A 24,249-nucleotide genomic window follows, 5' to 3' on the forward strand; every position below is an offset into this window, starting at 1 on the left:
CAAGCACTATATAGTAGAACACTTGTATTTATACACGACAATATGCCACGGACCTTCAACCAGAAAAAGCTCGAGGGTTGAGCTTGTGGATATGTCTGTCGTCAAAAACACTACAACATGTACTGTATGGACATATTTCGTCTCCTTATCACCCCAAGACGTTCGTCTACAAAACAATGACCAGTTTTCACGCCACGAATGTCACACCTGAAAAGTCAGTTTTCACAGTTATTTCAATAAATGGAAACACTTTTAATAATGTATTGAATTGATGTATTTGTCAATCACATAGAATGAAACACCATTGTCCGTCAATATATTCTAAGTGACGGTGTAACGTCCAGTTTTAGACATTTTCCGGCAACAGAAAAACGTATCCTTGAAACTCCGTCGAAAGCTGTCTGAAAACAACCAATACAGAAGGGGATTCAAGGCACTGTTGAGATAGAGCATTATGGATGTTATCGGGGGCAAGAGGCTGACATTTGGTCCTGGGAATACTTGCCAGTAGTGAAGGAGAAGGCGCAAGTGATGTGGCAAAACGCAAATGGCGAACGTGGCTAGAACCGCCATGAGCAACTTAATAACCCGACGTCTCGAGGACAGAGCCTTGCGGGAACTCATCCGTGTATTGCGCGGCCTCCTTACAGAGACCCGGCTCCTAATACTGTCCGTGTCTTCACTAAATGTCACTTCACTGTACATGTCGGTGGATACCTCCATTTTGAGCGAATTGGGCGAGTCACGTTTTGAAAGTTTAGGTGACTGACGGGCTTGTGTGGAACGTCGGATCTGCCATGGCGACAGTGATTGACTAGTTGACAGATGCGATTTATTCTTTTCCTGCTTGTATGCATGGTCTTTGTCGTGGGGAAGACAGTATCTGACTTTATTCGGAGAACGTCGACCATCATGACAGCAGTTGCTGTTCGTGTTTCCGTTACGTAGGTTTGATTTTAAGCTTTTTTCGTTTCGTGTCTCAGACGAGGAACTATTTTCTGTAACACCTGTATTACATGTTACTTTTGTTACTTCTTTGTCGTCGAGATCACTGCTGTGGCTGTCATTCAACCTTACACACGAACAATGTTTCTTGTCACTTATATGTTGTTCTTTCTTGTGGGGATCGCTTTCCTTTGACTGAACCAAAGCGTTTTTACTTGTGGACCATAATGTAATGGAAATGCGAGTGTACACAACCGCCATTACTCCGAGAGGGACCGTATACCAAAGAACAATGTTGACCGTAGCGAGAGCTCGCATTGTGAATATAGAAGCAGTGTGAAAACAGTATTCGCTATAAGTACCGTCGGAGCCCCCCGTGCCGTGGATATCGAAGATGAACAGTAATTGTACGTTGGAGGCGGATGCAACGAGCCAGATGAAGACCTGGGCTATCTGGAGTCGAACGCTGGTGAAGAGTTGACGTGACCGTAGGGGATACATGATGGCAACGTAACGTTCAATGGCGATGACGGCGAGAAACAACATTGAAGCTGTGTAGCTCATGTTCTGTACAAAGTAATAAATCTTGCACATTGCCTGTAAAAGAGAACACACATAATATAAATTTCATAACCAAAATAATACTGAATTTGAAATTGATATGGCCCATTTCACATAAAATAAGGACGGGGCTGGGTGTTTACATTGTTTGACAAAAACCTTGTTTTTGACATTATTGTTAAACTTTCATTTAACAGTAACTATGATATAAAGTATGTAGTTCTGAAGATTATCCATCTGTCCACACAACTCATCAAGGTGCCAGGTTACGGGATTTGTAACCACACTCGCTAGGCAGCTACTGTTATATGAATACATGACACGTATTATAGATAACTACTTTCTTATATTCTTTTATCTATAAAACGTGTAATGTTTAATTTCATGTTCGTCCAACTTCTAAATGCCTTTCGAAAACTATAGTGTTATATATTTTGAGTTTAGAATTATGACTTTTGTGCAGGAGTTGTCAGGACTCTGTCATTGTTTCCAAGAAGCACTTTCTTTGTTTGAGTGTAGGAGTTCAAATATATCGTGTGATGCATATTCATTACAAATTACCCTAACTGCGTTGCTGCTTCTAGTTCCTACAAGCATTATGATTATTTTTACAGGTACTCTAACTGATTATCCCAGCAGGATGATTGGTGGATAAGTGACTGAAAGTGTGCATAGATATAATATGTCAAGTGCCACTTATCCTTACTTTGTTGAATTTATCAAGTATCTGTCTTTGTGTATTACCGTGTCAGTCAGTCAGTACCAGTTCCTGGTTTTAACAAAACCGTTAACGTCTTCTACACTCTTGACCAATCGGACAATAAATATGAAAGTTGGGACCAGAGGAATAGTTGCCCACAGCATGTAAGATCCACTCAGGTAGGTCACAAACCATTATCACCCTTTCGGTTGTAGTTAAATTCAAATGTCAGAGGATTTTCCGTGTGGAAAAACTCGTCAAACAAAGTCCACAGGAAGAAAAAGTCAAAATGGTGTTGAGCCTTACAGGTGGAAACGTATGTGAATGGATATGTAAGTAAATCGCGTCTTAGGCCCAGCGATGGGGTTCTTGGGACATAATCCGGTCCCTGTGGTGTCCAATAACTGTTGTTTCGTCTAATGTACGTGTCAGCACCTGAAGCATGTGCGTGTATATATCGCCAGCTGCGCAAACCGACATTCCCCCATCAGAAGGCAGCACTCAAGGACGCTAAGTATATCCTGTAAGAGGCGATATAGGGTTAGTCACCTAACCTCGACGTCAAGGGATGTTACTCAAAGTATCGTTTACTCTTCTGTCTTAACGATATTCGATTTAAAAAAGAACCAAAAAAGAAAGTTCAAAACGAATGGAAACAAATGGGAGGTAATTCAGACGCTTCTTACAACTAGCAATCCAGGGTTTCAGAGGCGTAATCCGGTCCTTATGGGGTTTCGGTACATGCATATTTATAGACAAGCACCATATGTTTTTATATTCTTACATTCCATGTCAGTATTTCCAGCATGTGCGTGTAGCAAGCAATAACAAAACAAAGAGCACAAGCAAAGGATTGTCATGTCTCGTTTTCAAAAGCAACTAAGAAATATAAACGTGGCATTTCCTCCAAACAGAAGTTAACAGGATGGACATATACATCCATTTCTCATAAGCGACAATCCCGCGCGACTGAACAGCATTGGAACGTCAGGCTCGGGGACTTAGTTGATAGTGCATCAGTTCACAGTGACCTTGCTAAAAATATAAGTTACTGGTCTACCTGGGGAATACTCGATTTTAAACAGACAGATGTGGGGGAAATAGAAACCTGCTGACTGTGCGAACATTACAAAATCTGATGATGAAAAAACATACATTTTTACACATTCGGTTTCTCAATCCACAGAAGAAATTTGCATTTTCAAAAAAGCGACTTTTAAATACTTGGTCCCAAAGTAAACATCAATGAATGTCATTTCCAGTTGACTTCCTTGATTGAAAAGTTTAGTAGCAAACAAAATGTGCCTTTCCGTGATTTTTGAAAACAACGTACCTAAGTAATTGAGATATCTATACAACATAACTTGGAACTGATCGTAAATTGTTCGACGGATGTCTCACATCTCGATTCAGAAACTGCCACAATTCAGAATTTCTTTGTTTAAATCCAGATCAGACAATGAATAAGTTTTCTCAGTTGTTTCTTTGATTTCCAACAACACTGGATCGATGTAGTGAAGAAACCCATCGACACCCAACCCCATCGACGCCTGTCATCAATTGTTTGACTGGCTCGATTGTCTACAGATAGCCGCGTGTACCTTAGATACATTGAGTGTGGCTTAAAATTACAAGGTCGTTAATACTTTGACTTGATAAAGCTCAATTTCAAAAGTTAATGGCAATAATTACAGTTGGATAGCTTCATTTATGAAGTTAAACTTTTCAGTGAAACAAACTCAAATGTACATAATGTAAGTGGGGCGTCGGTAAAAGAGAAAAGAGAAGTTCAAAGCCACTGTTTAGATGGTTTTACATGACGCAGTATGCCTTGAGCTAGTCTGTCATACAGATCCCGAAGCAAATATATCCAAGAAAGCCCACGCAAGTCTAGAAAATGTGGCAAGTCTGGATTTCCACAGCTTCAGGGTCTCTGAAACTGAAAAAAATCTCAGAGCTCTTTATCATTACATTTTATTTTTTAACTATAAACCTTTTTTTTCTGTAAAGTATGTTCATTTCAGATACTAGTTGTTAGTTTAGCCTTGAGTGAACGACTGCAGAGAAAAATGTCTTTTTTTATGAAATTCGTTTAAAATGTCGGTAGGAAAGAAAGGTTCATTGCGATAAGGTTACACGTTTTAAACAAACGTCTTTAAGTATCTTTACAGCACTGTGACTTCCCATAAGTAATAACTGAAAACAATTACGAATAAATGAGCTTTAGTAATGTGATTTACAGTATCTCTAAGGCCTGGTTTGAGAAGTTGGGCAAATTGTCTTTACAAGTACTACTCCCAAACTGAAACGATTGATAGTTTAATTACCGCATTGGTATCGAAGAGGTGCTGCATGCCAGCTGAAGGGATAGACTTATTGTCTTGGTTTCAAAGTAGTAATACTTGGCATCATCAGCATATAATACACTGAACTGCAAAAAGAAACGTCTCCTTTTAAAACCAAATGCCAAATTTTGTTTTTACAAGGTGGTGTTTTGTTAACATGTTTTTCAATCCAAATTGTGCATCTATCAATGTGTTTTCTGATAAAACACCAAACGCACATAAAGGCATACGTGGTAGAAGGTTTCGTATGACATTCGTGAAAATGAAAATGCACGTGTATATCGTGGCAACCCTACCAATGAAAGCTAGTCCCAAACTGGTCTGAAATCATTCTTGTTTGGACACAATTGCCATGCCACGACTTACAAGAGATCAGAGGAACCAAGCCTTCGGACGATTGCAAGTTGGCCAGACTGCTCGGAGGGTACCCAATCATTTTAATGTTCATGTTAGGACAATTTACCGACTGCAGGAGCGGTATCAGGGCACTAACAGCATCAAAGACCGTCAACGCAGTGGGCGACCTTTAGTAGCATCATAACGTCAAGACCGACAGATTGTGCGCAACCATCAGCGACAGAAACAGTACGCCAGACCTTTGGGACTCACAACAGACCCATTAGTGCCGATACAGTACAGGGATGAAAAATTACCAGATCAAGTTTTGGGCGAACATTTTAGAAACCTGAATCTGGGTTTTGTTTATGACTCATGACGAAGAAGACACTATGAAAATGGGACAATCCATCGAAAGTGACGAAACTCTTAACAAACCTATTGATAGATGCGAGATAGATAAAGCGATTTCCAAAATGAAAAACCACAAAGCAAGTGGAATTGACAATAAGTGAGTTGGGACGAAAACCGCTTTATATATCTGTATATACACGAATGGTTATGTTTTGGGCACGTCTGCGGACTGGTAGAGAAAACAAAGTATCTGTTGCGTTTTTTCAACTCATGTATGCTGATCCTTACTTGGGAAATCATCCACATAAATGGATAAAATGTCTGGAGTCTATTTTCACAGAGACAGGTTTCTTGTACATATGGTACAACCAGGACCATGATTCATTGTCATTTCTTACAAACATAATCAGAGTAAGGGTAGAGGATCAGTATGTACAGACTTGGTTCTCAGATATGTTTAATTCCTCAAAGGCAAAAAATAACCGGATCTTTAAGACACAATTTGGATTTGAAAATTATTTAAGCATTTGACCACAAAACAGCTAGAATAAATTGCTTCTGTTTCGTACATCTAATCTCCGTCTACCAGTTGAGGTCGGCCGTTGGAATGATGTACCTCTACACGAGCGTATATGTACTCTCTGTAAAACCTCTGTCGGTGATGAATACCGTGCAATTTTAGAATGTCCCTATTTTGTTGATTCCAGAAACCGATTTATTAAACCTTACTTTTACAAAAGACCAATTTTGTCAATTGTTTCAAAATGAAAAAATGATCAACTACGAAAACTATGTACTTTTTGTAGCACTGTCATGTCCAGGTACAAGTCACTGGGAAAGTGAATTATAAAGTCACTTTTTTCTGTAAAATGTATGTGAAAATCTAGATGTAAGTCCTCTGTGTAAAAGAAAGTATTATGTACTACTATTTATTACTTGTAGCTTATATGCCTTAAACTCAGACTTCCAGCCCTGTCACCAAAATGTATACATTAGTATAATCACTGTGATCTTCATATGCAGTTGTGTTACGGCCTGACAAGCAATAAAGTTCTGTTCTGTTCTGTTCTGCGTCGACGTTTGCCTGGAAGAAACATCTGCTGTCATAGACCTTATCGTGGTTTTGTCCTCACCGCTCGTCACCACCAAAACCGACTGCAATGGGCAATTCAGCATCGAAATTGGCGTTATCAACAATGGAGAAATGTGAAAGAGACTCGTGGGGTGGTCCAAGCATCATAGTGTGGGATGCAATCGTCTGAACCAGGGAGATGGCCCCGTGGTGTTCAAGTATCTCGGTCGAGGACGAGGAAATGGCTTGACAGCTGCTTGCTATATTGACCAAGTCACAAGACCCCAAATCTTCCAGCAAGACAATGCTCACACTGCCAGAGCAGCATTGGACTTCCTAAGACAACATGGCATCCAAACCCTTCAATGGTCTGCACTCAGGTCGGATTTAAGTCCAATAGAACACCTTTGGGATGAGATTCAAACAAGACTGAATAACCTCCAACTACGGCCGACAAGTGCGGCTATACTCGATCAGGTATTTCGCAGAGTATGGACCCAAGTGCCTATGGCCTTCATCAACCGGCTGATTCATTCCATATATAGACCATGCAACGCCGTCATCGATGCCCATAGAGGCCACACACGATACTGACTTTGAGGTATCCTAAACATATCTTTTGTGGTGATTATGTTTGTGTGATCTCCAAATGTGATTTCCCAATTTGTGTTAACCACTATTGTCAAGTCTGAACTCAATCCTCCGTTTTGATTGTTAATTAGAGCGAATTAAAGTGTGTGCTTTAAGAAACATCTAGTACTAGTTTTACATCACAGTGCTGTAGGTTTAAGTCAAACACATGTATATAATATATAATAGAATACTCATGACAAACTAAAGTGTGCAATCCGTTATACTGGCCAGTTTCATGTCAATAACGAATGTGACTGACTTAAAGCTGGCTAATGTATCTCTTAAATATAGTTTTATCTCTTGGATATGAACAGAAGTATACGCCAATTTCTCGTGTAACCGTTTCCTTCCCTTACTTATATGTTCCCATCTGTATATGTGTCATAAGCATTTTAAACTGCTGATATATATATTTTGACAACTGTTTTAAAAAAGTCACATAAAATCATTTCGACCCGATACTCTATTTAAACGACACACAAATGAGAGAACAATTATCATTGGGGTATATAGTATGACCAGAAATTATTGAGAATTTTAGGAATATGTATAATTGGATTTCTAGTATAAACAACCTTGACCAGCTATCAAGTGCATGGTTTCAATCAAGAGAGACAACTCTGTTAATCCCTTTTCATTAGTTTGTGAAGAGTTATCCCCTTTGTTTACTGGATAGCAGACGACATTTTCAGTGATCCTCAGTATGGATGATTTAGAGAAGAGGAAGTTGATTTTAGAGAATTATAACAAGGACTTCAGATCAGCTAAAGTGATTTCAAGTAGAACAGGCATCTTTTTGTCCACTGTTTATCGCGTTTTGAAAAATATTGCAAATGGATATGGCATTGAGCACCAGGGAGGCGCAGGTAGGCCCAGAAAATTGACTGTCGGTGACAGGAGGCGGCTTGGTATTTTTGTTTCTAAAAACAAACGAAGGAGTTTAGAAAACTTAAGGCTGGATATGATTGATAGAGGAACTGTGGCTGTCTGTAAGGAGACAATTAGAACTGAGCTGCATGCAATGGGTTGGCAGAAATGTCGAGGAATTCCATCACCGATCATGAAACCTGAACAAAAGGAGCTAAGGTTGAACTGGTGCTTACAGCATAGAAATTATAACTGGGACAATGTGATTTTCTCAGATGAAAGTTCTGTGTGGCTGTTTCCTAATACACTGATATTCTGGACCAAACAAACTGAATTTTTTTGTATCAGCGCCCAAAGTACAGTTCGAAATTTAACGTGTGTGTTGGCATATCTGTGTTAGGGGCAACGCCTATCTGTGTATTTGAAGGGAATATGAACAGTGAGCAGTACACAGATATTCTCGAGGGACATTTACTTTCATCTGCTCACGTGTTCTATGGACATTTTTGGGATTTTCCAGCAGGACAACGACCCAAAAAATCGTTCAAAGCATTCACAGGCCTGATTTTGGACCAAAAATATGACATTATTAGATTGGCCAAGCTATAGCCCTGACCGAAATCCGATAGAAAATGTTTGGGGACTTATGAAGGAAAGTGTCAATAAGAAAAATCTGACAAAATATTGCTGAAATGAAAGAAGAGGTGGTCCGATATTGGGACAGCATGGACCACGACTTTCTAACTAACTTCTTTGATCAGTAGTATGCCCCGCCGCATTGAAGCCTGCATTGGTGCCCATGGTGACTTGACAAAATACTAACTGTTTACCTGTCTTTGAATCTGGAGTTATGTTCTGCTAATATTCACATTTAATACGTGAGTAATGAGTGAAAAATGTAAAAAAATTACAATCTTTAAATTCTCAATAATTTCTGGTTGTACTGAATACACCCAAACACTGTTGTGTCGAAGTCGAAAGCACCTAAGTAAATACTTCGAGTTATCCGGTGTTCGACAAAATGATGAATAAAAAAGGAATACGTAGGAAGCCAGTCGTATTTCCGACACATCAAACTTCGGAACAACGATGCTTGATTGAGTGAGAGAGTTGAGTTTTACGCCGCTTTTAGCAATATTCAAGCAATATCACGACGGGGGACACCAGAAATGGACTTCACACATTGTACCCATGTAGGGAATCGAACCCGTGTCTTCGGCGTTACAAGCTAACGCTTTAACTACTAGGCTATCCCACCGCCCCAAAGTTTGATTGATGTGTGCTGTCTTACTACTCTCCTACGTTGCCCATAGTAATGTCTTGATGAGGTCAGCAAACCTTCAAGCACAGACTTGGCATTCTATTAGCCAATGGTTTGTATAGAGCAGAGGCCATTATTTACAGAACGACGTGATACAGCTGGAACAATTCTGGTTTTTAGCAACTTTTGACCACAAATATGGAAGTTTCGATTCTGCTTGATTTACCAGGCATCAAATAACTCCACTGATCTCTGACTTGAATCGCTGCCTGTTCGCTTCATAATTCAGTTTTGAAGTTACATGTAACCTTGTTCTAAACTGAAAACACAATATGTTAATCTCCTAATAGACTCGTGGACAACGCTGACCACACAACAACGGCTTCTGGCGTCAATTCCCAAAGTAGCTCGTAGTGTGAATGCCACTTTTGGTTTCCCTGTTGGCCTGTATGCTTTCAATCTACCATTAGCACAAGCTTTCCCAACGACAGCTGAAACTCCACCAACATAATTAGGACATTGTCTATACCATTAATACATCAGGTTGACATCTGTAATACTATAGAAAATATACTGAAGACACACAGTACTCGCCTGTATTAACTGCTGTGCTATCATTTATATAGTAATTTCATAAATGAAACTGTCTCATAGACTCTCACACAGTCGGAGGGTTTAATTTGTCACTATGAGTTTCCAGTGGTTAGTCATTATGCTCATATGAGAGTGGATAGTGTTAAAAGCTGTTAGACTGCAAAAAGGACCTCGTAGTGAGCATTAGTGCTTGAACACATATCCCAGTAGAGTGGCTGTATCTTGTAACGTAACAACTCTACAATAAAATAGGGAATACGACCATGTTGTTTGCAACACCTGATGCTAGGCGTTAATGGTCGCTATATATATTGGTATGCTTTGGGGGATCAAATGTTCTCTTAATTCTACATCATATGATATATAACATGTCATAGTGATTTTATGTGCCAAATTGTCGAAACAATGTGTGCCGTTCCGTCTAACTGCTGTTGCCATTGGTAAATGATTTCTGGGTTGATTTCATTGCCAGAAAATATTTCCCTTCTAACGCAGCCTGTCATCTTTTGGGCACAGTAACGCAGGGCTAAAATATTATGTATGGGGGGCATGGGGGTGTAGGGGTACCATATCAATTAAAGTCATTGTCATTATCATTTTGCTAAAAATCTAGGATTCAAACCAGGACTAGCTGGTTCTTGCAACGTGAAAGGATCCAATATGTATCGGCTACTCCCATCCCCTCCCCATGTCCCATTCGATCACTTGATATAGAACATGCGGATACGTTAAGCAGCGCTAGCTCAATAGTCTAACTATGGGAAAAGCAAATACACGTTTTTTTTCTGCTGGTGATAGTAAGACATATATGTTCCCCTCACGTCGAACTTCGGAAAACATTTAGACATTTGTAACGATTATGGCAAGGATTGTGGTGCTTTTATAAACTTGCGTTATGCAATAGTCAGTTACTATTATGTCGAAGTTCAAAGGGCCGAGTTATTCGACACAATGACATTTGACTATTTTTTTAGTTTTGTCAGATTGCTTTTTCCAGTAGATCGACAGTTAGTCAGTGAAGCACATAAAACTTACTAGGACGATTATTTATCTTGTAAACAATGGTTTATAGTCTACAAAAATGTAACAAGGAATCGTTTGTGCACTACATCAGTTCACGAACATGTAACCAATATCGTTTACTAAACCACTGCATTTGTATTTAATGTTTCATGAGTTAACAAAGTCAACAGTCACATTATGTCCCATACGTTTCTTTATATTTAAGAATGTATCATCAGCGTTTAGAACCGTAACAAGTATCGAACATCTAAGCAAAGAGACATAGAGAAATAACGCTGCATTGACATAGCACTTACGCGGCCAAGAACCCACTTCGGTGAAAGGTTGACGGACAGGTTTGGTATGATACACAGGATGCCGACAAGGAAATCTGCCACTGCCAAGTTGGCCAAGAAGAAGTTAGTCCGTGTCCTCATCCTTTTGTTTTTGATGATGACGATCAATACTGTTACATTTCCTGAAACAAATATGTGATTTTTTTAGTTTGGATATTCATCTCTACGAACAGCATGTGTTTGGCACGCTCAGTTTAATGTTAACACTGACGGCATTTCTTGATTATTTGATACTGGCAGGTCAAGGATTATAATCTGTGCAACCAGCCGATCCCGCAGTAAAAAAAAGGATTAGTGTGAAAGGCAAATCATTGGTCACTAATGACTCTCTGAAACATAAGATCAGAGATCAGATTATGAAATACTGATGTGCTACACACACACACACACACACACACACACACACACACACACACACACACACACACACACACACACACACACACGTTCAGATTGTGAAATACAGATATGTCATCGCGATCGACTCACAAACATACATATACACCCATTATATATCTACACACCCGCGCACGCACACACATAGAGAGAAACACATCACATAGATATACACACCCACACACACATGATTACGCAATGCCATTTAGAAAGTAGACAAATGTACCATATGTTATATTTGGGATTACACTTTCTTAGTAAAGTACAAATTCTAGTACTATTTTAGGTTGAGTCCCATCCGGGATTCGAACCCACACCCTCAGAGTCAGGCACCTATTCGCCAGCACACAAAGTCATCCGCCTAACCCGCTCAGCAACCGCGACCTCCACCGTGGCTGTGGCTGAGCGGGTTAGGCGGCTGACTTTGTGTGCTGGCGAATAGGTGCCTGACTCTGAGGGTGTGGGTTCGAATCCCGGATGGGACTAATCCGAAACATAAAATATGCTACACACACATATCATGAACACATTTGATTCATGTATTGGACACAATGCACGGCGTCAATGCAGCGTATGAACATGTCCCACGTAAGCCATACTTGACATTAAAATTTTTAATCCAACTGAGAAGCATCATCTACTAGTCAGAAATTCGTTCTTTGCTGATGCCCCTAGCCACCGGTTTGCCTTATGAGTCTACACCAGTACAGCTGCATTACTACTTGTGATATACAACACTCACTTAATCTCTCGTATATACAAATTACATTGATTCGGATTGATTCAGTTCTTCCGGGTATTTATATTCAAGAGTTGTGCTTTGTTCAATAAAGTGATTGATTGAGTGAATGAAGTTAGTTTTACGCCGTTTTTAGCAATATTCCAGCAATATCACGGCGGGGGGACATCAGAAATGGGCTTCACACATGGTACCCGTGTGGGGAATAGAACCTGGGTTTCCTGATATCATCCCTATTTGATATTGATTCAAAACAAGGGGTCACGAGTCAGAATCGTACAATCGACTTTTGACTCGATTCTCATGAATAAGAATGGTATTTTTTGTTATTAAGCAAAGGTTGCTAGTGAATATTTTAGATGTTTTGTCTCTTATATTTAGTCATGGACTTTTAACAGGACGCAGGGCGTAGTTACCTACCCTGAGCACGAGCATGGTGCCAAAAGATCACATGAAGATTTATAAAAGTGGCGATTCAAGGCTTCCTAGTAATCAGCAATAGCGACTTCTGGCAATTGTATTTACAAATTGTGTTACATTTATAGGCTATGCAGTGGCGTAACAAGTGTTCCTAAATATTTGATTAGCTTTAGATTTCAGTATCACTAAGGTAAAAATATTCCAAGATACAGCAAACAATCTTCACCTTGCAGTGTCTTTTAGTTTTTAATACATAATAAAACAACGAATTCAAAGTATTATAAACGAAGACATTTGCCTCAAATTGTCGGCAAGCAATCCACTAATTGCCTGTGGGGCTTTAAATTTCAGGTTATATTTACCACTGTGAACATGTGGTTTGGCCTCTTTACTTCCAAATAACGAAAGTTTAGAAAAAAGAATTTTGAAGTCGGGGCATATGACCATACAAAAAGTATATATGGTACAAGATCATCAGCTCTTATAGGTAATTCCCAAAATAATCTATACCCTGAATGCAACGTATCACTGTACTGTTAACACGGAAGGTGGTTTCCAGAAACAGACGGTAGTGAATTAAGTGTAATTATTGTAGAGCTTCGATATCCATACCGGCTTATTAAGTTTTACGTGACTTACCTGACTTAACATATATGCCTTGGGTAAGCTATTTTTGGTCTAAATTTGGTCTTGCCACTGATCCTCTTTTTAAGCACCATCAAACTTTAAGAAGTAAAAAATATATCATTAAGTCGGTGGATATCTTGCACGCACCGTTCTGAAGTAGAACCAATAAGGGAAGAAAGCAAAACTGTGTGTGGCAATGTGCTAGTCAAATGTCAATGAAAATATACTAAATCTGCATTCGAGCGAACAGTTCTAAGAGCACGCCATTCCACAATATGCAGTGCGTATAATTTAGCCATTTATACCAGCCAAAGAGTCTACCGATTCTTCAATGTCTCAAAAGTCTGTGTCCTTCGGTATTTGGAAAATCAAAACAAATTTAAGCAACTGACAAAACACAGAGTGGAATCCATAGTTCTATGAAAATGTCAAGCGCAACCCGACATCAGGTTGACAGTTGATGGGTAACATCGATCCATATTCCACGTATGGGAAATCATGTTCATCCATTGTTCATTATGAAATAGGCGATTGGAGTAAATGCATTTATTAGGTTCCAAACTGCAACAATCGTTTACGACAGCAAACAGACAAAATGTCTTAAGAGCCAAACCGTGTCGTCCATAGTCAAGAAGTTGAACATGATGTTTAATGCATCGACACATTTTTACCTTCCGAGTAAATGATTGTGTTTGTGGGCATCTTTGAGGTCATTAGATATGGTGTCAATGAATGTGTGTTGAAGCATAGTGTGTATACCACATGTCCAGGAACAGACTCCTCGTCTCTGCGTCAATGTGCTGTTTGCAGTTGCTGGATAAGCATACAACGAGTCTGGTATGTTTTCAATTGGACAGTGATTGTACCTAAAGGCGATTAGGACGCCTACGAGTTGTGATATTTTTATAGTTTATCAAAGTGTCCCACATTTTCGTCGCCTAATTTTAGTCTCTGAACAATATAACCTTTTAACTTGACGTATCTATAATCTCATCTCTGGTCGAAAATTGACAGCGAGGGACAATGATTGATGACTTTGGACGTGCATTAGACCACAAAATAGCCTTGTAATTTTCGTTGTCAAATAGGGTTGAAATCCTGTTATGGGAGGAAGTGTTTTCGGTGAGCTTTAGCATGAGGGTCGTAGTAAGGTGGTGAATGTATCCCAAGTACACGGCATATACAGTGGGATTCGGAGTTTCCTGTAACCAAAAGCGTCGTCAAATGTCACTTCACATATACTGTACGGTAAAACGAATTGATCATAACTAGTTTCATTTCCTTGTGACCTCACTGGAGACTGACATTGGGACTTGAGAAGTACAACAGAAGTTCCTAAGTAGTGAGTGAGTGAGTTTAGTTTTCGCCGCTTTTTAACAATATTTCAGCAGTATCACGGCGGGGGACACCACAAATGGGCTTCATGTATTGTAGCCATGTGGGGAATCTTTGGCGTGACGAGCGAACGCTTTAATCACTAAGCTACCCAACCGCCCCAATTCTCAAGTAAACGGATGCCGTCACGAATTGTTTGCCATCATTTCTAAGTAGGCGATTTGCTTGCTTGGGTCCCAATGTCGTCATTATTGCTACGATGTCAATAAACATTATAACGTAGTGTCGAATGATTTGTTTGAGTGGCTTTCTAGAAGTTGGTGGTATAGAGATGACAAAATCTATATTTTGACAAAAAAATTGCCATCTCTGTAGTGTCGAATGTGCTATTTGTATTTGTTATCAGAAAATGTCAACCGGCGGTGTCATTGCTAACCTAGGCGGTCAGCAATTATTAACACAGACTGCAGGTACATATTTAGCTCATATACCTACTTAGTCTCACGAGGTACCCGCCGCCAGCATTCTATATACTGTGTGTTTAAGATCTTATAATCAGCCACATGTTCACAAACGCCAAATCCAGAGCTAAGGAGATTTCTAGACGTATTAATACGTAATGGCTGGAGACTTTACTGAAACAAAACCATTTGCCTAATGGTTTAGGAAGAATGGTCCGCAAAATTATTATGAATTCGTACATAAACATCATGTGACGAGACCAGAATAGCACTAATAAATGGAATTATGATGGTAGGCCAGTCAGTCGAAACTGACATCACGGCAAATTCCATCTACCTTCTGCAGAAATACTACTTTCCATTGAAATAATATTGAAATGTTAATAGCTTTAACTTGTTAATATTCTATATATGTTCTACTAGCTGTGTTTATGGTGAGATGAAAGAAATGTGTTGAGACTATTAAAACGGCTGATCTTTAGTGCTGACCTTTAATGCTTCAATTCTTTGAACGCTTTCTGTATTTTGCTTGGCACCTTAAATATGAAATAACTATTTTATCGAGGCGATATTGATGTCGAGGCGCTATAAATCCTGGAAAGATAATGTATTGAAATAACTTAGCTGATGTCATTATGACCGGTCGCTGCCAGAGTAGTATGGAACAAGACACAGACAACGATACCCAAGCCAGACGCCTAATCATCAGTGCTGAGTATCCCAATATTATCCAGCATTACCTTCTTAACCTAACGTGATCCCAACGCTACGTCGACTCTCCAGAGAGCATAGGCATGTTAGATGTTACGTCTTTACAATAAGTGATGCTTTCTTATACAGAAACGAATATGGTGTTCGGGAAATGTACCACATGAGACTTTGGAAACGTGATGACTGAGTCTCATTACACAGATTTCAGACGTAGGGAGTCTTGTAGTGTTCAATTTATGAGCGTAAAGATATGTGAAATAAAGGTTTGTGTGTATTTGATGGCCTTCAAGGGTAAGGAATAACAGAACATTGCCCAATGGAAAGAGTGGAATGCTTTGATCTCAACAGACAACAACGTTAAGGCATTATGATGTATTTCTTCTCACAAGGTTTCTGCCACTTCCCAGTTGTTGAAACGCCAATAAATTCCGATCCTTAGCAGAACATCGAAGAGTTCCAAAGAAAGAGGTAATTTATTGCCCTTTGGCACATTTACATCGATGCTAAACGGACCGTAGTGTATGTCTAAAACACGAAAGGCCGTCTGACTAATTCCGACAAATATCTAATCAATACATCGATTGAATTATCGCCAGGCTGGCAGGAAGTCATGTATAGCATCATGCAGACGCTGTTCTCACTGAGGCTGGTCGTTTGGCCCGTTAGTTTTGCAATGTATGTCTAATGATAATGATTCAATCAATTAACAAGGAAAGACTGCAAGAGATGGTTACCGTGCCATGTTATTCAAGTTACATTCAGGTTCACTGGATATCTCTTATTATAATGCTTGAAAGTGACATCTTAATAGCTTCAGTTTAAATTACCGTGTTTTTTATTGTTTAATAATTCCAAGTGAACTAAATAACCGTTTGAATTCAATAGATACGTTATTTTACATTATGATACAATTAGATACTATTTTAGTTTTCGCCTGGTGTACGTGGAGACAGTATTTGAACTCGAAGAACGAGAGTCTGGTCAATGTAATTGTCAACAATGAGATTTCAGGAACATTGTAACGATGTGACTGTTCACCTTTTAAGTGACACAAATGTTTAAAACATACTTTTTATGTTTGTTTGCATAATAATTTACTAACTGACGAGAAGCAGGGTTTACTATGGCTAAAAGGTAGTGTCTTTTTTACACTACAGTGAGACTAACACCACACACTTAACTAACGTTGACTTCTGTGATCTTCAGCAAGATGTTTTATACAAGATCATCTATACCTTTTGAGGTCATGGCTAAACCAATTCTACTGAATGGATGTGAAACTTGGAATTTCGTTGATAGAAAAGAAATTCAAAATGTCGAGATCTTACATTGTATACGATTTCGGCGAGAGTCTTATGGAGTTTTGTTCAGTTAAAATGGTAGATTGTTAGATATAATTACTGGTTTGTCATAGAAAACCATATGGGGCAAATATGTAATATTTTCATACTGTAACACTAAAGGAATACAATACAAATTGCGTTATTTGTTTCATTGTTGATTTCGCTTTTGCTACAAATAATCAACTTAAGAGGAAAGCGATAGAAACAGCTCCGTAATCATAAGAAAAAAGTCGATTATACGATTCCGCCTAAATTATGAGCATGTGTTTATGAAACACTGAGCTGAGTTGTTCGAGAAAAGGTCTCATGATTTACATTTAGAATAGATAATGAGTCCATTTGTAATGCGCTAAACTCCACGCCAGAAGGTATGCTCATTGCGCTACAAATTATACTAGTTCAATGAGCATCGTCATGAATAAATTTGATATTCACATATTTAGTATTCAAATAGACTTCTGTCTCAGTGAGAAACAATGAGACACCTAATCAAATAAGCTTTAGATTGGGAAGACAACACCTGTGTCTTCTACGTTCATGTATATATGCACATATGAGAATTAGACGTTTGATTCAAGAGTTGCGTCCGTAAGGCGGACCAGGAATATATTCTGGGAGTCGGGGTGGGAGTGTTGGGTGAAGGATGAATCATGGCAGATAGTAATGCCAGATATCACCCTTTTTGTCAAAAACATGTATGTCTTAGTTGTTCCCTTGTACACTTGCCAGACACGTCATTGTATAACACAAATACGGTTGGAAGACACGCTAAACCAACTCACATTTCTACATCTACATATAAATGTTGCCTCCTCCCATATCTGAGTACGATTATTCCTAATACTATATTAGTTATAGCTTTTAAACAGAAAAGACGACATTTATGTGATATTAATTAGTTTAAGTTGGTTGGTTTGTTGTTTAACGCCGCACACAGCAATATTCCAGCTATATTGCTGGGGTCTGTAAATAATAAACAGCGTGAACAGCGATCTATGCAATTGGAATACGATGACGTGTGTCAACCAAGTCAGAGAGCCTGACCACCTGATCCCGTTAGTCGCCTCTTACGACAAGCATGGGTTACTGAAGACCATTTCTAACTCGGATTATCACGGGTCATTAGGTCAAGTAGTGATACGTAACTGAAACGTCAGACCAAATATACTGAGTCAAAAAAGAAACTTCACAAAATGTAATTTGAAAAATAATGAATAATTTTTCTCTGATGATACATCTATGTATCCGAAATGGGATCCCTATCTTTCGACTCTAGAAAAACGTTAGCAAAACCCACTCAAACCCATCCATTCGTCGTGCAAATTACGTTAGTGCCAAATCAGGTTTTGCACGTGCAGTCGATCACGTGATCTTCGCATCGAAGTTTTCTTCATAAGCACGTGTTTGCATTGGCCTCAAGAATTGAAAAAACACTTTTAAACCACAGTTCTAACGGTACTTGAAATGCCACGATTGTCAAATGTGCAACGTGAACGTGCCGTTGGCATGTTGCAAGCGGGAAGATCTGTTATTGACGTCGCAAGAGCAATGGGATGCAGCCGTCGTACTGTGTATGACTTGCGAGGCCGTCTACAACAAACTGGCACCACTTCTGATCGCCCAAGGTCGGGTCGTCCACGTGTGACGTCACGAGCAGAAGACCGTCAAATCGTCCTACGTCACCTACGTGACAGATTTCTGCCGGCTACACGAACCAGGGCTGAGATGTTTAGAGGTCGACTGTCCTCACAGACCATTCGAAATCGGTTGCGGGCTGCCAATCTCCATTCTCGACGTCCATATCGTGGGCCAATATTGACGCCGTTTCATCAACGTCAACGTCTGCTGTGGGCCCAACGTCACCTCCGATGGACCCAGAGAGACTGGAATCGAGTCGTCTTTAGCGATTAATCCAGGCTTACCCTCAGATTCGCAGACGGCAGGCATAGAGTCTGGGGACGACGTCGTGAACGGTATGCCCAATGTTGTGTACAGGAAGTCGACAGATTCGGGGGCGGAAGTTGCATGGTGTGGGTGCTTTCTGTGGGAACAACCGTTCCCGACTTCTGGTCATCCGTGGAAACCTGACAGCTGCTGCTTACCGCGACCAGGTGCTCACCCCTGAACTCGTTCCTTTCATGGCGGCTCATGGCCCAGGACTACAGTTCCAGCATGATAATGCTCGGCCGCATACCGCGATGTTGACACGAAATTTCCTTCAAAACGCTGGAATCAACGTCATGGACTGGCCATCGAGGTCCCCTGACCTTAATCCAATAGAACACGTTTGGGATGCACTTGGGAGAAGGCTTCGTGGTCTTAGGAACCAACCTCAGAATTTACAGGAACTTGGCGCTGCCTTGCAAGAGCAATGGCGCAGAATCCCCAACCACGTGTTCACAAGCATCAGGCAGTCGATGAGGAGACGGTGTTTGGCAGTGGTGAATGCGCGGGGCGGCCATACACGATATTGAACTGAGACATTTCGCATTTTTATTCTTGTAACTTGACATTCTGTATACCCATGTTTTGGAACGGCGGTGTAGCCTAATGGAACTGATTATGGCACTGTCAGTGTATCGAGTACATCACACAGATCTCAGCAATGAAATAATAACAATTTAACCATCTTACCATCTCTTGTTCTTTTATAGTGCCCTGTAGAAAGAATGTGAAGTTTCTTTTTTGACTCAGTATATTAATTAAACAATGATGATATATGTAAAATGTTGGAACATGGTGAGTGTTTATTAGCATTATCCACACATATCACGTCTTGATCAGCAGACATGGGCTCAACACATTGTACCCATGTCCGACATCGAACTCGGTGCTTTGGGTCAAAGATTTACCCACTTTGCTATCCCACCGCCTTGGACAATGGTAGCCATTACATGAAACAGTTAAAACTTGCTTTAACGCGTTGATTCCCGAGCTGAAGCCTGTTATGCTTGGTCCTTGGTCGAAAAGATGACGTGAATGTCCATTAAAAATAAAAGTTTTATCTTCAAGATCAAGTTACATTCGCCATGTCTTGGCGCACTGTTTTACCAAGGGAGACAACTCCCAGTTCACTAAACGTATTTCAAGGCAAATTGCTGTTGATGTGTATGAAGCCGCAGACAGGCTAAACTTAAACACATGTAATCACCTAGATTAACCCTTTGTCCATGAATATACATTTGTTACAGGGAATGTGTGAAACCAGGGATTTCACGTAAAACCTAAAAGAGTCAGAGATTCCGTGAAAGCACTGTGACCCCCAGGGATTTCATTTATTCCCTAAACTTTCAAGGGATTTCATGAAATTACTGAAATATCGGCTCAGGGATTTCATGAAAGCCCTGCCAGCCAATACTGAAATAGAGAACACCAAATGTATGATGCGAGTACAGAGTATATGCTGATAAAATTCATTTGTTGGGACAAGATACGACTGTTATGTTACCGATTATTACACTTCAGTCCTGCTTAAAAACATTGACAACATCTCGATTTACATTGATCTTTATAATATTGATATAACAAATAAACCTATTTAAACTGAAAAGGAGCCCTAGTGAGTTGGGAGATGAACCTCGGGAAATCTAGACTTGCTTCATTTAGAAAGTGAATTTCAGGGAGGGCTGGGGAAGGGAAAATAATGTGGTTCAGGGACATTGAAGGCCTTTCCGTAGGGCTAAAAAGAGCTTTAAAGTGTCGTTCGCTATACAGCCTCAATACGAGAGCCATGACAACTGCGACTAATTTGAAACAGATGAAGATCTTCCTTTCGAGATCTTCCGCAACCCCTGCTTGTAAGATAGGACTAACGGGGTCGGGGGTCAGACTTGTTGAATTGGTTCCGTCATATAGCTGGAATATTGATGAGTGTGTCGTTGAACTTGACGTAATTACAAGTACAAGAAGACATTGTTCGTTTAAGTAGTTGGCCGTAGGTCATCTTTGGTCACAAAACTATACACATATTTTCGTGAAAAATGAATCCAGAATCCGAGTGTTAAAGGGACTTATAGAAGCTTTTCATGTATATAAAGGGGAGCAAAATCTTACCTTACTCATCCCTCATTACATCTCACGTTACAAGATGAACGTTTTCCTAAATGAAAACAGCCAGGAATGACTTTTTAGGACAATAGTTCTTTTCACTGAAGGCCAAACAGAGCTGTTCCATTTAAAAATAACATATGTCATTAATAAATTATGTGGACACTTTGCCTCACTAAAACATGTGTCACTTATACCATCATTCATCTCACGACTCCGTTAAACTTGAAAGTATCAATCAATCCCTGAAGGAGAGGAGCCGACAGGTGTATTTACACGATGTGTGATTGAGAATGACAATCATGTACATTCTAATTAATAGTTAGTTAATCATTCCAGACGCTCTAAAGACGTTGATGTCGTTCCCGCGAGCTGCCATTACTGTTCTCGCAGTCGCTGTTTGAATCACTGTTATTACAGACCTTACTAGAACTCTCTATTCCCTGCGCTTGAGGAGCTTCAGCATTGAAGGGCACAATAAGGAGAGGTGATTACGCTCCAATCCTTGAGGAAAATTTGCTGTTTAGTTGTGGACCAACTACCTTCGATTTGGAGGAAAGGATTTGCATAGCAAATGAAAAATGACCCCTATTCGTTTTTTCCAGTCGTGTACTTAGATTCGACGTTTTGCTGAGTGATGAGAAATCGATTGTGTTGGTTTTGAAAATTACTTTTATTCAAACAGTGATTTACCTCATATGTTGATTGACAAGGGTCAGAGAAATCTCCAGTGCGTGTTAATCTTGTCTTCCGGAATTAGTTTCGGGTGAGGTCCTTGTCGCTCTTATAGCTGCTGCGAACCATTAATCAAAGCGATCCTACAAAACAGGCGCCCAACGGACATTTGGGATACATAATGAATTGGGTAGACTTTCGGTTGATTTATATGGAAACTGAGTACTTAAGAACATCGCTGGGTTTTGATTTTTTAACTCAATAACATTTTATGAGTGAACGCTAATTGTTTTTCATTGCCTTTTCATTAATGTTGTTGGTCGGAAGAATAATTGGCATGAAAATCGTGAGTTTGTGAAGTTAACGCCATTTTGAACTGTATACCAACTTATAAGCTTCGAGGAAATCCTGCAGTGATACAGTTTAAAAACTTTGGTGAAACCCACGTCCTCGAAAATTGTGCTGATAAACCTACTAGATACATATTGGTTGTGACTGGATTTGAACGGACGATCATAGGTTTGTGGCATGCTCAATGGAGACAACTCTGCACACCGAACTGCGGCGCCTTAGGCGACTCCGTGTCCCAACCCACCAGCGAAGTCCGTTTGATCGAACTATGTTCATGTATGTGATCCGTTACTTGAGTCTGGATATCAACCCCGCCATACTGACATTTGCAAGGGACAAGATGATAATTACATAGCCTTCTTAATCAGCATCAGGAGACAGATAGTAGATGTATATTGAAATGGAAATGTCTCTAATTAACGGGACAAATGAGTGGCATAACACTGGAATTAACGTCTGTAAATGGGCGTCCACATACCCTTTATCATCGCCGGTCCCATCAAGTTCGACATGCGCCTGAATATCATCAATTATTTATTGCACATTAGAATGGTTTTCCGGAAGCAGATTCAATGCATTCCGGTACGTTTTCAACATTAAAGAAATTAACGATCATGCGAATTCTTTGTCAATGTGAACCACAAGTGTAAGATTTGTCGCTTGCAGTAATAGTGAAATTGTAATTGTAATTTCTAAAATACATTATCCCATTACCTGACGGATAATGAAGTTGTTTGTTTAAACAAATACCAATATTTATATAAACAATTTTTTAATATGAGGCAGTCAGATGACATTTTGATGCATTTGATCTTTGCTTATATATTTTTAAATGAAATAAAATAAATTAATATTTCCTTATTGTCAAAAATACTTTGTTAAAGGTACCTTCCTTAAAAATAGATGTTGTCTTCTTTGTAGTGTAGTGCAGATGAATGAGTAAGCAAATGTGTTTTTTACGCCACTTTTAGCGGTCAATTGGCCGAACATTGAAAAGTGAATCAGATAATAACGATATGCCAATTAGGTACTGCGGTTAAGTCATGGATTTGTAAAGACTGTCATTGCTGGTATAGACAGCTAGAGTCTATAATACGATAGCTTGGAGGTACATCTGTTTTCTTCCTTGGGATGGATCGTACAGTAATCGTGAAGGTCCATGCAGCCATAATCTGTGACTTTTCCCAATGTATGGCAATACAAGATTGAAGGGTCCTCATGTATTTGTGTTTCCAGGGGTTTCCCTGGAACGTCGAAGTAGTGAGTCAGTGTTATAATTACGTCATGTCACGAATAAACAGTCTCGTATTAACGTGTGTGTGTTAGAACTAGTACGGGCCTATGTCGATTTTATAGTACAAACCCACTGAGATCATACCAGATCACCAGCTGCTTACTACCTGTTTTATCTCCTTGATGACGAGCGCTCAGTAGGGCAACAGCAACTGCCATCTTTCAACGTCCATTCATTTGAGATATGACATAATTGTTCACTCACTCTCTTAATGAAATTTTATTAAAAAAGACATATCTTGAAGATAACATATTTCAACTAGTAACGTTGGTGTTATCGGGATCGAATTTAACAACAATATCAACACTGTTTGTGGTAGTTAGATGTGTGAGTATCTAATCACCACCTTCATTAGAAGAACATAAGTTGAGATGACCTGGAACAGCATCCAGCCTTAATTATGTAAAGGTTACCATGGAACTGTTTCACTGAAAGTGCAGACTCTGAAAGCACTGACATTTATAACTTGCCATATTTGCACTGAGGCGATGTGGCACTGGCCCTGTCTCAATGTCGCACAAAGACACAGCCCTGAAGGTGTATTATGAACAGAGATGTGTACTAGATTCCTGAAATTAATATTATTAACGGCTACAAAGAAGAGTTCCATCACCACCAGATAGAGGGAAATATACTGTCAGCAATTCTTATTGATTATTTAGCTAAATATGCTAAACTTAGCTAAGGATGAGGAACATTCTAGTGTGTGTACTGACGCATACCACATCATGTCTGTTGTTATGGACTGTATTGTCTTCTGTAGATGACTGACTGACTGGGTTTAGTTTTACGCCGCTTTTAGCAATATTCCAGCAATATCACGG

General features: G+C 39.6%; 1 protein-coding gene across 1 annotated transcript; it reads right to left on the reverse strand.

Annotated features, from left to right (window-relative positions):
• Positions 1-131: 131 nt before the first annotated feature.
• Positions 132-23,583, reverse strand: LOC124275265 (trissin receptor-like). Its single transcript, XM_046710746.1, has 3 exons — positions 23,499-23,583; positions 10,988-11,148; positions 132-1,542 (listed from the first exon to the last, which is right to left on the reverse strand). The coding sequence occupies exons 1-3, from the start codon at positions 23,581-23,583 to the stop codon at positions 322-324; spliced, it is 1,467 nt and encodes a 488-aa protein (XP_046566702.1). The 3' UTR covers positions 132-321.
• Positions 23,584-24,249: the final 666 nt, after the last annotated feature.

This window comes from Haliotis rubra, unplaced genomic scaffold (assembly GCF_003918875.1).
Source record: "Haliotis rubra isolate DU_JTF1 unplaced genomic scaffold, ASM391887v1 Scf2, whole genome shotgun sequence".
Lineage (NCBI taxonomy): Eukaryota > Metazoa > Mollusca > Gastropoda > Lepetellida > Haliotidae > Haliotis > Haliotis rubra.

What these genes read in the sequence shown, in the direction of transcription:
- LOC124275265 (XM_046710746.1), bottom strand. Translation starts at nt 23,583, where the DNA reads ATGGCAGTTGCTGTTGCCCTACTGAGCGCTCGTCATCAAGGAGATAAA. An exon ending in GGTGATCTGGTATGATCTCA is followed by an intron (nt 11,149 to 23,498) that starts GTGGGTTTGTAC and finishes TATTTGTTTCAG; the next exon opens with GAAATGTAACAGTATTGATC. An exon ending in CGAAGTGGGTTCTTGGCCGC is followed by an intron (nt 1,543 to 10,987) that starts GTAAGTGCTATG and finishes TCTCTTTTACAG; the next exon opens with GCAATGTGCAAGATTTATTA.